Below are 13,297 nucleotides of genomic sequence, written 5' to 3'. Positions count from 1 at the left end.
TTTGTGTTGAATAGATTCCAAAATGAAATATTCCAAATCACCACCAGTAAGTAGATGTAATTCACCAGGTCCAGTTGAAACAGGTTCAAATTTACCTATGCCAGTAACTTACAGGTATAAGATCAATCAAAATATTTAAATTTATGACTAGTTTAATAAATTTGAATATTTTTACAAATGTATTTTAGGCAAGATTGTATGGGTGCAGCAACAAAATGTTACAAGTATCTAAGGAAATTATTAAAATTTGAACAAATGGACTTTGAATTTGCATTATGGCAAATGATCTTTTTATTTATATCGCCACAAAAAGTATATAGAAATTTTCAAAATAGAAAGCGTAAGTTACTTTACATATAAAATGATATCACAATGTATTATCACTATGAAAAATTAAATTTTTTCTAGAGACAAAGTCACAATTTGCAAGGGATGATCCTGCATTTTTGGTACTATTAATGTGTTGTCTATGTATATCTTCCATTGGTTTTACCATTGTTTTGGGATTAGGATTTCTTCAATTTATAAAGCTACTATTTTATATGATATTTATTGATTACCTTGTAGCTGGCTTAATAGTAGCAACAGTATTTTGGTAAATTATATGTTAATGTTATTAAAATTGCATTATATGGTATACATGTTATATATATACATGTGTGTGTGTGTATGTATGAATAAAATATTATAAAGCAAATAATTTCTACTAATTGCAGGATTATAACAAATCGTTATCTAAGAATTGACAAAACCCAGGATGTAGAATGGGGTTATGCATTTGACATACACTTAAATGCATTTTTTCCACCTTTAATTATACTCCATATCGTACAGTTGTTTTTGTACAATGGTAAATTTACTTGTCTCCTATTAATATTTTGCAATTTGTTCTTTTATTAATATCTTCCTTCTTGTATTTATTATTCTAGGTCTTATAAACTATGATACATTTTCGTCACGATTTGTTGGAAACACAATCTGGTTAATAGCTATTAGTTACTATATTTACATAACATTCTTGGGTTACACAAGTAAGTACATAAATTTAGTATTATATCATTTGCACATCAATTAAATAATTACGTTTTGTAAAACTAAAAAATTAAAAAAAGCTTGGCTATTATAATTTGGAAAATAAAAAAAGTTAATAAATTCTTTGCATTTATTTCAGGTATGGAAATACTTCACAAAACACATATAATATTATCAACATTACCAATAATATTACTAATGTATATTATGACATTATGTGCAGGCATCAATATTAGTCATTTAGTTATGGAATTTTATCATTATCGAGTTGTTTGAATAAAACTTATTTTATTACAAAAGTTCATTTCAAATTAATTTTTGATACAAGTGTTTATGCATTAAAGCTGAATGAATTATAATTGCTGTGTGTGTGTATCAATTTATATGTAGTTTGGAAAAATTATCAACATGTTTAATAGAAAGTTCTAGGTATTTATTTCTTTTTAAAACAAAATATATAAAAAAGATATATTAATATATTTTGTTACAAATTTTTTTTTAATAATTATACATTTCTAATATAAAATATCATTCGTAAAGGTCATATTATTAAATGACAAAACTATTTGTATTTAATTTTCTAAAGATGCAAAAAATGTTTGTACATTATTAGTTAGAAATGTCACTTTTTTTAATTTATATTGTTCATGTGAGAGATAGTCTTACGACAAATTGTTATATCGTACGAATTATTTGTATAAATACTGTATATAACACTTTCATATTGTCAAATAGTTCTTAAAATATTTCATTTTAAAAAATTGTCTTATATTTATTATAAAAATAAGAAATAAATAATATAATGTATACTGTAAAGATATCCTCTTTTGAATACGAATATTTTTAACCCTTTGATTGCTTACAAATAGTAAAGTGTTTAGTTGTATTCACGAACATATATTTTTAGTTGATCAAGAAATACAATTGACAGATATAAACTCTTAATAGTAGTGATTAAAGCATAGGGATTAACAATCAAAAAGTTAAAAATTTTAAGGACTACTAAAATTATAATTTTAATTTGTTAATTGTTTATAAGAGTTTAGGTTGCTGTTTTAAAGCAGAAATATCTAAAATCTTACTGGGACAGGTTGTTCGCGGTGTTTGACTAAATGGAAGACGTTGTTTTGGACTATTTCTTGGATTTGTAACCTTTAAGTCTGCCTTTGGAGGCATTTCATTTTGTAGTGCATTAATATCTGTAGAATAAATAACCTAATTTAATTAAAAGTATATTGTGTACACACTGATTAAAAGTTGTTTTAATTTATATTTTTACCTTCTGTTTGAACATTATTTTTTCCTGGAACTAATTGATATCTTTGTAAATAATGCATTGTGGCAAAAGACATATTTGTTCCTTGTAAATTGCTAACCATGAGATGATTAACTGATGCACCTTGCCTTTGTACTGCTAATTCAGCAAGTTGTTCGTCAGTTAGATACTTTAAAGCTAATGCCTTCATATGCATGCTTGTATTTGTTTCATTTACAGCACTTGTAGCTTGTGTCATGTTTGTTTGATAATCCAAACGTGGATAAAATGGTAAGTCAAATGCCATTCTTTTAAATAAATTATTAGAATTATTCTTTATGTATAATACAGATATGATTTAACTCAATTATATAATACTTAATTATCTAGAGTAATGTTAATCATTTGTTTTGTAATATAAAATTTGAATAATGTATTTTATATAATAAGAACTATAATAAATAGATTGTAATAAAAGTTACCTTAATTAAATTACATAATTACTTAGATTAACAAAATATAGATAATCAAGATTTTCGTTATGTACAAACTTTTAATAGATGCAAAACATACTTGTTGCTGTTGTTCAATTCTTTAGCTTCTGAATTTTCACTTAAACTAATTCCAAATTTTTTAAGTTGCTGTAATGTAGCTACTTTTACAGTATCTAATACTGCTCTATTATCAGTTTCATCTCGTTCATTTTGATTTACTTTTGTTTGTTTTTGTTGTTGATCATCTATGATACAAGAGTTCTGTAATAATTGATTTACTTGTCCAAGAACATCATTGTAAAATGTCCAGCCCACTTTTGAACTTCGTTTAATATTTTCACTATCATCATCACTAGAATACTCCTGCATTTCAACATGGATACTAGGTTCTGGACTAAGTGGCCTTTCATTTATTTTCAAATCATCACTGTTTAAAATTAGACTGTCTTCAATGCAATTTGAATTTTGCTTCAATCCAAAAGGCTGCCCTTCTTGTTGATAATCATTGTGATAATGAGAATTATTTACAAAATTATTTGTTTTTACAGAACTATTATCTCGTTGTATATTTGCTTCCTTATCTTGATCTACATTAGTAAAGGTATTTGCTATAAATTTTTTATTTTTTTGGGCAGTATATTCAGTACCTACAGTACCTACAGTTCCCGCACATACATGATTTCTTTGAATCATTGGTGTTTTTATATTTTCGTAATTTCTTGTTCTCACTGTACAGTTTTCTAAATGTTTTTTTATTCTATTTTCAGTTTCATCTGATTTTGCTGTTTCATCTTTACATAATTTTGGAGATTCAGATCTATGAGTATCTGTTTCTCTTCGAATATCTACATAAGCTTGTTTCTCTAAATCCTTTGTAGAAGTAGTTGCATTTAAGTTACTACTTTGTTGTTGACTAGATGACATGTAACTCTCTGAGTCTTCAACTATGTTTTCTAATTGTGCACTAGGCATTCGAGTAAAGGAGTTTTTATATCTTCTTAATGATTCATTAGTATCATGAGAACCAACACTGTTACACATCTTTAAATTTTCTTGCTTTTGTTGACCATCTTTTTTTTCATAATTTTCAATATCCATTGTAAAAGGATTATTTTGTACAGTGAATTCAAAACTTGTCATTACACCAATTGAAACTTTCTGTTGCATAAATGCTTTTTTTGATTGTGCATCTGTTAATATCAATTCATTTTGACTTATATTTTCATTTTTGTTACAATTCTCTTTTTTCCTATCTTGAGGAGAATCTCTCCGATAGACACTTCTTTTTGTGTTTTCAGGCACAGTAACATAATTAGAAGTACCTAAAACATTATTAGAGTTTGTATGAAATTGATCACTTTGTGTCTGTAATTGAAAGGAACAAGAGCATTTTTTTCTTTCTTTTAAATTTTCTTCTTGTATTTTTAACAATCTATCCACTTGTATCTGTAAAGATTTAATTTGCTCATTTTGACTATTTATAATTTGTAATAAATTCTTTACTGTTTCTTGATTATCTGTATTGTTAGTAGGATAAGGATGGAGTTGAGGAAATGGATATGCATTCATGTTAAAATAAGGATATTGTTGTCCTAAATAATGTGGTAATTGGAGTTCATTTCGTTGCAATGTACCTGGATTAGTAGGTACATTTTGTACATTTGATTCAGGAACTGAATCATTATATACTTTCTGTTGGTTAGAATTATGAGCTGCTAATTGTCTCTCATATAATAATGGAGAATATTCATCTTCTTTAACTTTGTGATTATCAGCATTTATACAAGGTTTAATAGCTTGTGATATAGCAGACAGAGAATCTATATGTCTTATTTTATCGTTACATTGTATCTTTGTATTTTGTTCTTTATCAGTATGCAATGTATTACTTTCAGACCTTTCATAATTATATTTACGAGGAGAATCATTGTTTTCTCTACTTGATTTTTGCTTGCAGTGTGAAGAATTATAAATATCTTCCCTTAAAGCATAGTTCTTTCGTTTAGATTCATTTAAAGTATTTGTAATATTACCTTCTGTTAAATATGAGTGTAAAATATAATTTTGATTAGACTGTTCTTTTAAAGGAGCTATACAATCATTAACTTTAGAAGATAGTGGTTTCCTTAAATAGTTCTGTTCTTTCCATGCTGCATATGATCCATTAACATTTAATGGAGAGGAATGACTACTTTTACTTCTTAAATCTTTAGATTCCTCAGATGGTGAACAAAAATGTGCACGTTCTGTACTCTTACAACTTACAGGTTTGTCAAATATTAAAGAAACTTCAGGCACACATGGTACTGCAAAACACTGAAATTAGAATTATTAAAAAATAATTTTTTATTAAAATACATTATTATTACTAATTTTTAAATTTAAATTAACTACCAATAGTCATTAATCACTAAATCTTCAATTTATTTATTGGTTTGTATTTCTTACTCCATGTAATTCGATGTTAAATTTTTATTGCTTCTAATAAAATCTTTACATAGATGGAGAAAAAATTAATATTTCACTATTATTTTAAGCTTACTAATATTATGAGAAATCTCAAGATTAATATATTTTATTTTTTTTATTATATATATATTAATTTACATATTGAAGAAAAACTTACATCAAGTTTAGATGCAGGTCTTGGTGTTATTCTCGGTTCAAATTCATCCTCATTACCGCAAAACATATTTCAGTTTAAATTAACAATTGTAATTTATACACATTCGTTATATTCATTAATTTTCACACATATATGTTATAATTAGTAAATTATCAATATTATCTTGCAATTAATTTAAAACTTTCAAAAAATGTTTTATAAAATCCCTCTGTTTTATTTATTTTTTAATTTATACTATTTCTTGCAATGGTTTTTGCTTAAAATACTTTTACTGCACTGGAAACTTATTTCAAACAAATTATGTGATAAATGATTCGAAATAAAAATGCAGCCAACATAAACAGCAAAGTCTAGTGAATAAAATATATATATGTATATCGTTTTAGTATCTTTTTAAATCAAGAAAATATTCTAAACTTTAATTCATTTTGAATTTTCACTGTTCTTCATAACCAAAAAGAATATCTTTTTAATGCTTTAATTAGATATAATTTTACTAGATTTACTACTTTTCGAATTTCTTTCCAAATCAGCAATTCTGATATTATGTTATATATATTTTACTACTCGTAATATATATATATATACACACATATTGGTATATAGTTGTATTATATAATTATACATATATATTTACTATACGTATGTCTTTCTCAAAAATTTGCTTATTATAAATTTTTGATGTACCACTTATGTATTTGATATATACGTATCTTTGAAGTATGTTCTTTTCTACAAAGAATTAGTAGATAAACGAGTGATTTATATTGTATAGTATGTATAATTTCAATTGATGTGTATATATTACAAATAAAATTAAATAGCATATTATAAAATTGTATGTAAACGCAAATCTATTTTAAAATAATTTTATTATTTGAAATCTAGATGAGTATTAAATGAATATTATCGGATATTATAGAAATTATTTTCTTCTTTTGATACTCCCTCTTGTGCCTGTTTTACCAGGTGAGGATTAATTGGATATGTGTATATCAGTATGTATAGGATGATATATTGCACGGTGCACCACATTGGCAAATGACTGAAATTTTACCATATAATATTAGGCAAGATAAAAAAAAAACAAGTTTCTGATAAACTATAATTGTCATTGTTACTTGAGAGAAGAACAAGTTCGAAAATGTTTGACAAATACTATAGAAACACATATCGAGAACATTAGTGTGGCGTGGTATTTTAAATCTATGTCAGAGTTGTTTGACCTGTGATATCTTAGAATTTAGATATCGTCGATTCTAAAATCTCTGATCTGATGTGTTTCGAAGTTCAGCGAAGTTTTATTTGTTATAGGTAATTATCATATTCTTCAATGTCAAATTACACAATACTGTATAGTAATATAGTGAATTAATATACAGACATATGTCTTGTACGTGATATGGACTGTGATATATTAACAAATTGTGAAATACACCTTTAATGCTTCGATTTGCAATGCAAAAAAATGTAGGAATTCATAAATATTTATGTGTGTTATAGGTGGGCAGCTTTTTTCTACTTATGTTCTATAGACATTTTGCATAATCTTTTCTTTTTAGTCTATTAAAGATTCATTGGTATATAGAGATATTTTATTATTCAATATTAAATTTCTGCCACTGATTCTTGGTAATTGAATAAACATATATATGTAGTATAATCAATGTTTATATTTAACAGGTTAACATAAGTATCATATTATAATCCATATTTTTTCCAAGTAAATTATTATTAATAGTCTGAAGTAATTTATGGAGAGAAACGAAAATTTTATAATGTTCATATTTTATACAACACACACTGCATTAGCAAAGAAGAAATTATACCTATAGGAAGCCTAGTTATTCATAATATAAGGTTTGTATAAAAAAGTATAATATAAGTGTTGATAATTACCGAAGACACAAATTAGTCTGATAAAATATTTCATATTTAGCTATGTATATTAATGGGTTTTTAGATCTAGCTTTCTCTCCCTGTGATGGTGACTGTGCAATTATTTAGTCATTGGCATTTAATTAATCTTAAAACAAGTGCATCTTTTCATATAAAAGTCTTGCCAATGAGTTACTTGTAAGAGTACATATTAAAAAATGGCAATAATTTATTTTTGTGCTCATATCCTTAGTATTTGATAGTTATAATGGTAAATACATACATATTGATTTCATTTATATTTTTATATTAATAAGATAGATATAATAATTTAGTTTTATATATATGCTTAATTTACTAAGAAATTACATTACAATAATTTAATATAAAATAAACGTAGTTAATATTTTAAATAAAAAATAATATTTATATCGTGGTTATTCGTTAAAACTAATTAAATTTAATTATTTAAATTATTGTATTTAGATATATCATGACATGATTCTGTGGATATTATAATCAATAAGAAGTATATTTTCTGGAAGCAATAAATAAAATAAAAAGATGGATAGCTCAGAGTATGAGACTGTACGAAATATGACACTTTTATTTTTTTTGGAGCTTCTTGTGGATAAAGGTGGTCCACGAACATTACATGATTTAAGCTGTCAGTTTGGAGCTAAGGGATTTACAAAAGAAATGCGTCAAATAGCTGGTGGATCACAGAGTGGCCTTAAAAAGTTTTTAGCTCAATATCCAATGCTTTTTCTTATTAATGGTGATTACGTATCAGTGAATACATTTCAACAAGTTGTAGAAGAAGAAAATGGGTGTAAATTAGGAGGGAAACGTGATTATGCTCGAGAGGCTGTAGAATATTTTACAAATAAATTAATGCAATATGGCGTTGGTACAGAAGTACCAATAAAAAGTCTTTTGGGACATCGGTCTCAGGCTTCTCCAGAAGTTAGACATATTTCTGGTCAACATTATAAGGAGTTTAGAGACTTTCTTATAAAATATCCTGATGCTTTTGTAGTTACGGAAGATAATGTAATGTTAAAGCAATACGAAGGCATGAAGGCAGAACCTTTCGTGGAATTAGAACCTGATATACCTATAGACCCAGAGATTACTGCAAAATTATTAGATTTTCTGTGTGAGTGTATTGAACAAAAGGGTCCAATCCTTGTAGATCAAATGTTCAACATAGTTAATGATAAATTTTCTTATGAAAATTGGACCTCAATATTTAAGACACCGCAGGATTTGTGTACATTTGTTAAGATGTTCCCAGATGCATTTCACGTTCAAAGTAATTTAGTAACATTAATTGGAAGACCAAAATCTTCCCCTATAGAAGGAAAAGCAAAAACAAGATTTCCAAATTCTACAAGAAATCAAAATAATACTTCTGACAAAGCAAATGTAAATCAAGTTATTCAACCAAACAATACTCAAGCACCCTTGCAAACAGTTAATTCAGAATCTATTAGTACCAATGTTACAAATCAGATTAATTCTGTACAAAATTCTCATTCTTCATCTATTGAAGGTAATAGTAGCTCTCCTCCAGTAAGCTTGCAACAACAAACGTTGAAACAAAGAATAAATATGCTTGTAATGAAGACTTTAGCGGATAATACAGAAAAGGATAGAAATTTACAAACCATGCAAATGGGAGATGCTTGGAAATTAAAGATATTGCAACAAACTAAAATAATAGTAAATCCCAGGGAGAGTCTTCAAATTATAGAAGATATAATAAATCCTCGTAAGCCTCCTCCTAATGGTAAAATAGTTGTTTCATTTGACTGTGAAGGAATAAATTTAGGAGTTAAAGGACAATTGACACTTGTACAAATTGGAACTATGTCTGGACAAGCATATGTGTTCGATTTATTTGCTTGTCCTAATCTTGTACAAGCTGGGGGCCTTCAAAAACTTCTAGAACATAAAGATGTTATTAAAGTAAGGAACAATATTTAAAACTTGATATTAAAATAGAATTAAAACTTAAAATTTTATTACACTTTGTAGATTTATTTATGCTTTCATAGTTTTATTTTGATTATTAATTGTATGTATTGTTTTAGGTGATTCATGATTGTAGAAATGACAGTGTCAATTTGTACAGACAATTTAAAATTATGTTGAATAATGTTTTTGATACACAGGTATTTGAGATCCACAATTATTAAAGTCTCTTTAAATATTTTTTAGAATATAAAATACTAGAAGTATATAATGCTTAAAGAATAAATTGTGTTTATATTTCTAGGCAGCTCATGCTGTATTGCAATTTCAAGAAACTGGTAAACCTGTATATAAAGTTAAGAATGTTAATTTGAATACACTATGTGATCATTATGGTGCTCCAATTAATCCATTAAAAGAACAATTGAAAAATATCTATCGTAATAATCAAAGATACTGGTGTAGGCGTCCATTAACACGAGATATGCTCATTTATGCTAGCAGTGATGTTCTGAGTTTGGTTCCACAAATATATGTCTCCATGTCTAGGTGTAGTATTTAATTATTTTTTGTATATGTATGTATATTTGTATATATGTATGTATATTTAATGTAGTAGTTCATTATTTTACATTTACAAATTTATTTACAAATGACTTAACAAATGAATAACCAAAACAGTATTTCTGTAATTTTGTGTAGATGATAATTATATCTTAGGTGACCTTTGTTAATTATAATTGTTTTCTTTGCTTATGATATTATTAGACTTATAAAACCAGAAGTACAAGGTCTTTTTAATGAGCTGTGTGAGGAGCAAATTCAATTACACATTAAACCTGCAGAAGTAAAAACGCGAAAGAAACAACGGAAAGTGGAAACAGAAGTTGCAGATTTGAAAAAAAGAATGGAAGAAGCAACTACCAAAAATATTGTTTTAAGCAATCGTGAAATACGTCTTTTGCGTTATCTTGATCTTACTGAAGATGAGAAGGAGAAACTGAAAGGTAGTTATAAAGTTGCAAGAAAATTAGAAAAACTTGAAAACATGGGTCAAGATAAAGGAGAAAGTAGTGATGATGATGATGATGATAAGATTGAAGATTTGCAATATCATAGTATAGAAAGTTATACTTCTGAAAATTCACATTCTGGTACATTTCACAGTTAATAATTTGCATTATTTAGTGATATCCATATGGTTACATATATTTACATATTTATTTTCATAGGTGGTCTAGTATCATCACAGAATTCTGATACTCTAAGCCTCACAGAATCAATGCAAATGGTGGATGAAATTCTTTCTGATGGACGAATGGATAGATTTGAAAAGATTGAAAAATTAGAAGCTATTCTTTCAGCTGTTACTGTTTCTGCAACTGATCAGTTTTCCTCAAGCAGTGCAGATGTGTCTCCGACAAAGTGTGTATGCTCGTGTCAAGATAAAAATAAAAGTCCACGACCAGATTATAATACCGTAACTAGTGTGGCTTGCCAAACGTATAGTACAGGTGATATAGTAATTACCAAAATATTTCTCACGGAAGAAGAAAAGGAACGTATAGATTTATTGAATTCGCCAAAAAAGTAGATATGTCATAGTTATTGTGAATGTGGTAAGGAAGGAAGTTGCCATTGTTAGATTTTTACGAAAAAGACGAATAGGTGATGAGAAATAAAACAATCTAGGTAAAAATTGATATATTTTATGTAGTTTGACAAAATTGTAATTTTAAACTACAACAATCAGGTACATTAATATTCGATACAATTTTTTTTCCAACTCTGATGCTGTAGTAATCAGAATTTAGGAAAAATTTGTTTTTTAATGACAAAAATTCAGTATTGTGAAATATTTCATTTTCATAGATGATTATCTTTCTTTACTAGATACAAGAAGGAATAATCGAATTATGTATTTACTAACAACAATATTTGATAAAATATTTTTTAGAATAATTTACGTTGCTCCTCAGGACTAAAACATTAATGTTGTTCCTCTGTAAAAAAATATAAACATATAAATGTTTTAATGATACTTTAAAACAAAATTTTATTCATTTTTATATTACTATAGAAGTATAGAATTATATTATATATAGAAAAGAATAATTTTCCATGTTAAGTGCTGCATTAAAATCGCTATCTTACATAATGTGCTTTTTATATATTTTTGTATAAAAATATTTTTAGCTTTATTGGAAAATATTTTTGATAATATTCACTTTTAATAAATTTTTATGGAAGTATAAAAAAATGATTATTAAAATAAATATAAATATATAAGATAGTCATTTTACACATTTGATATGCCTAATTTTTTTGAAGTTGTATTTGTGCTAAGTTCTAATATACTGTTTATAATTAATGAAACAAGATGAAAGTCTTTGCATGTTTTCTTTTTTGATAATGATAAATGAGATTTAAGAACAGTCTTATAATAAAGAATTTAAGGATAACTATATTTAAAGGAAATCAACTGCAATAATTATAAAAAACAATACAAATGTGATAATGTTAAGATTGAGCAGCTTTTAATGCAATACTTTTCAAGAATATAGTGTTTGTTTTTAACTGTACATTGGTATATTTTTTGATTTTAGACATCCATTTAGAATTTTATTATTATAAATTGCAAATATATAAAATTGTTTGTGAAAATGCTTGTTTAAAATATGCAATGTGCAACAATGAAATTGTTATTTTTGAAATATTTAGATAATGGTAATGTTATCAATTCTTTTACGTTATTCTCTTTCTTTGAGTAGCTAGTTCTTAATGAATAGAAAACTATATAAACTTTGTAAGACAGGCTATAATTACAATACATTTTAAAGTATAACATTATCATGAAATGATTTTAAATAATATCAATTTTTATTCTACAATATGTTCTTTAACAGAAATATGCCTGTTAATATTATATTTATTACTACACATACTAATGTATGTAACATCTTTTTTTCCTTAAATGTAGCATTGATCAATATGATATTAACGGTAAATTAGATTCAGGTGCCTTATTCGTACTAATGCATTTAAATCGTTTTAACTAAAAATGTATCCTAAATCTAAAAAATGACAGAACTATTTTATCTAAAATAGTAGGCATTGTTGTTATTAACAGTGATTAATTTATTACATTAAACACTTGAAAAATGTGCATAATAAATTTCTTGAAATAAATTAAAGTGATTTCTTTATATCATTATCAGTAAAAAATATTCCTGCCCTTCTACCTCTATATATCGTTAATTCAATAATAAATAATTGATAAGTTGCATTAATAACAAATAAATCATACAATAATTTAAAGATTATTATTCTACTTAGTTCAAACTCTCAAATGATGTTTGCTTGTTTTGTTACATATGATTTATCATATCGGTGAAACTTTTATGGCAACAGTGAACTATTTACGTCATAAAAGTTATTTTTGTAGATTGTATGAATTTTATAAACATTCTGAAGTATCCTTAGTGTATAAAATTTTAATAATTTTATTTAATGTTATATTATTATTGTAATATGTGTATATATATATATATATATATTATATATTTATATATTATTATATTATATATTTATATATTATATATTTATATATTATATATTTATATATTATATATTTATATATTATATATATATATAATATATTTTTATGTCAATATATAGGGTAACCCATTTAAATAAGATCACCTAAATATTTGCCTTATTTATTGTTGTATGAAAAAATATCTCAAAAATAGACTTTTTTTATAGCTTGTCAAGGTCATCAGTAGTTCTTTAAATAGAACTCTATATTTATATATAATATATGCAATTAAGTACAATGTGCAATGTGTTATGATCTTAGCATAACTTACAATAATATAAAAAGTGTATCAAAACATTTTAACGATAAAAATATATTTTGCAAGTTGTACCTATTTTTTAAGTCAATACTTGCAGTTTATTATAAGATATTTTATCTAATGTGATAACATTTGATCTTTAAGACCCCCGCAAATTGCAAAATATTTTGAAGTTATA

General features: G+C 25.6%; 3 protein-coding genes across 5 annotated transcripts; 2 read left to right on the top strand and 1 right to left on the bottom strand.

The window, feature by feature from the left end:
* The first annotated feature begins 20 nt into the window (after positions 1-20).
* Positions 21-1,331, top strand: LOC100652242 (protein unc-50 homolog). The gene is made up of 6 exons (XM_012311766.3): positions 21-114; positions 189-340; positions 409-595; positions 717-850; positions 930-1,031; positions 1,172-1,331. The coding sequence occupies exons 1-6, from the start codon at positions 23-25 to the stop codon at positions 1,306-1,308; spliced, it is 804 nt and encodes a 267-aa protein (XP_012167156.1). The 5' UTR covers positions 21-22; the 3' UTR covers positions 1,309-1,331.
* Positions 1,332-1,815: 484 nt separating this feature from the next.
* Positions 1,816-5,871, bottom strand: LOC100642214. The gene is made up of 4 exons (XM_012311768.3): positions 5,408-5,871; positions 2,861-5,097; positions 2,312-2,595; positions 1,816-2,231 (listed from the first exon to the last, which is right to left on the bottom strand). Exons 1-4 carry the CDS (start codon positions 5,471-5,473, stop codon positions 2,065-2,067), a joined length of 2,754 nt encoding a protein of 917 aa, XP_012167158.2. The 5' UTR covers positions 5,474-5,871; the 3' UTR covers positions 1,816-2,064.
* Positions 2,490-12,451, top strand: LOC100652181 (egalitarian protein homolog). 3 transcript variants are annotated; one of them, XM_048408889.1, is made up of 9 exons: positions 2,490-2,578; positions 6,722-6,910; positions 7,091-7,267; positions 7,371-7,556; positions 7,772-9,256; positions 9,382-9,462; positions 9,567-9,811; positions 10,031-10,416; positions 10,495-12,451. In XM_048408889.1, exons 5-9 carry the CDS (start codon positions 7,850-7,852, stop codon positions 10,854-10,856), a joined length of 2,481 nt encoding a protein of 826 aa, XP_048264846.1. In that variant the 5' UTR covers positions 2,490-2,578; positions 6,722-6,910; positions 7,091-7,267; positions 7,371-7,556; positions 7,772-7,849; the 3' UTR covers positions 10,857-12,451. The 3 variants fall into 3 exon arrangements, with proteins under 3 accessions (XP_048264846.1, XP_048264845.1, XP_048264844.1); XM_048408888.1 differs by lacking the exon at positions 2,490-2,578 and adding an exon at positions 6,382-6,721 and having other exon boundaries at positions 6,790-6,910; XM_048408887.1 differs by lacking the exons at positions 2,490-2,578; positions 6,722-6,910 and adding an exon at positions 6,382-6,721.
* Positions 12,452-13,297: the final 846 nt, after the last annotated feature.

Source organism: Bombus terrestris, chromosome 9, assembly GCF_910591885.1.
Source record: "Bombus terrestris chromosome 9, iyBomTerr1.2, whole genome shotgun sequence".
Taxonomy (NCBI): domain Eukaryota; kingdom Metazoa; phylum Arthropoda; class Insecta; order Hymenoptera; family Apidae; genus Bombus; species Bombus terrestris.
Note: the sequence above shows the minus strand (reverse complement) of the source record. Positions and strands in the feature narration are given on the sequence as shown.

Excerpts from the sequence above, each read along its gene's own strand:
- LOC100652242 (XM_012311766.3), top strand. The coding sequence starts at position 23 with ATGAAATATTCCAAATCACCACCAGTAAGTAGATGTAATTCACCAGGT. Across the intron at positions 851-929 it reads ACAGTTGTTTTTGTACAATG|GTCTTATAAACTATGATACA; the intron begins GTAAATTTACTT and ends TTATTATTCTAG. Across the intron at positions 1,032-1,171 it reads AACATTCTTGGGTTACACAA|GTATGGAAATACTTCACAAA; the intron begins GTAAGTACATAA and ends CATTTATTTCAG.
- LOC100642214 (XM_012311768.3), bottom strand. The coding sequence starts at position 5,473 with ATGTTTTGCGGTAATGAGGATGAATTTGAACCGAGAATAACACCAAGA. Across the intron at positions 2,596-2,860 it reads GAATTGAACAACAGCAACAA|AATGGCATTTGACTTACCAT; the intron begins GTATGTTTTGCA and ends TTTATTTAAAAG. Across the intron at positions 2,232-2,311 it reads AAATAATGTTCAAACAGAAG|ATATTAATGCACTACAAAAT; the intron begins GTAAAAATATAA and ends TTTATTCTACAG.
- LOC100652181 (XM_048408889.1), top strand. The coding sequence starts at position 7,850 with ATGGATAGCTCAGAGTATGAGACTGTACGAAATATGACACTTTTATTT. Across the intron at positions 9,257-9,381 it reads AACATAAAGATGTTATTAAA|GTGATTCATGATTGTAGAAA; the intron begins GTAAGGAACAAT and ends GTATTGTTTTAG. Across the intron at positions 10,417-10,494 it reads TTCTGAAAATTCACATTCTG|GTGGTCTAGTATCATCACAG; the intron begins GTACATTTCACA and ends TTATTTTCATAG.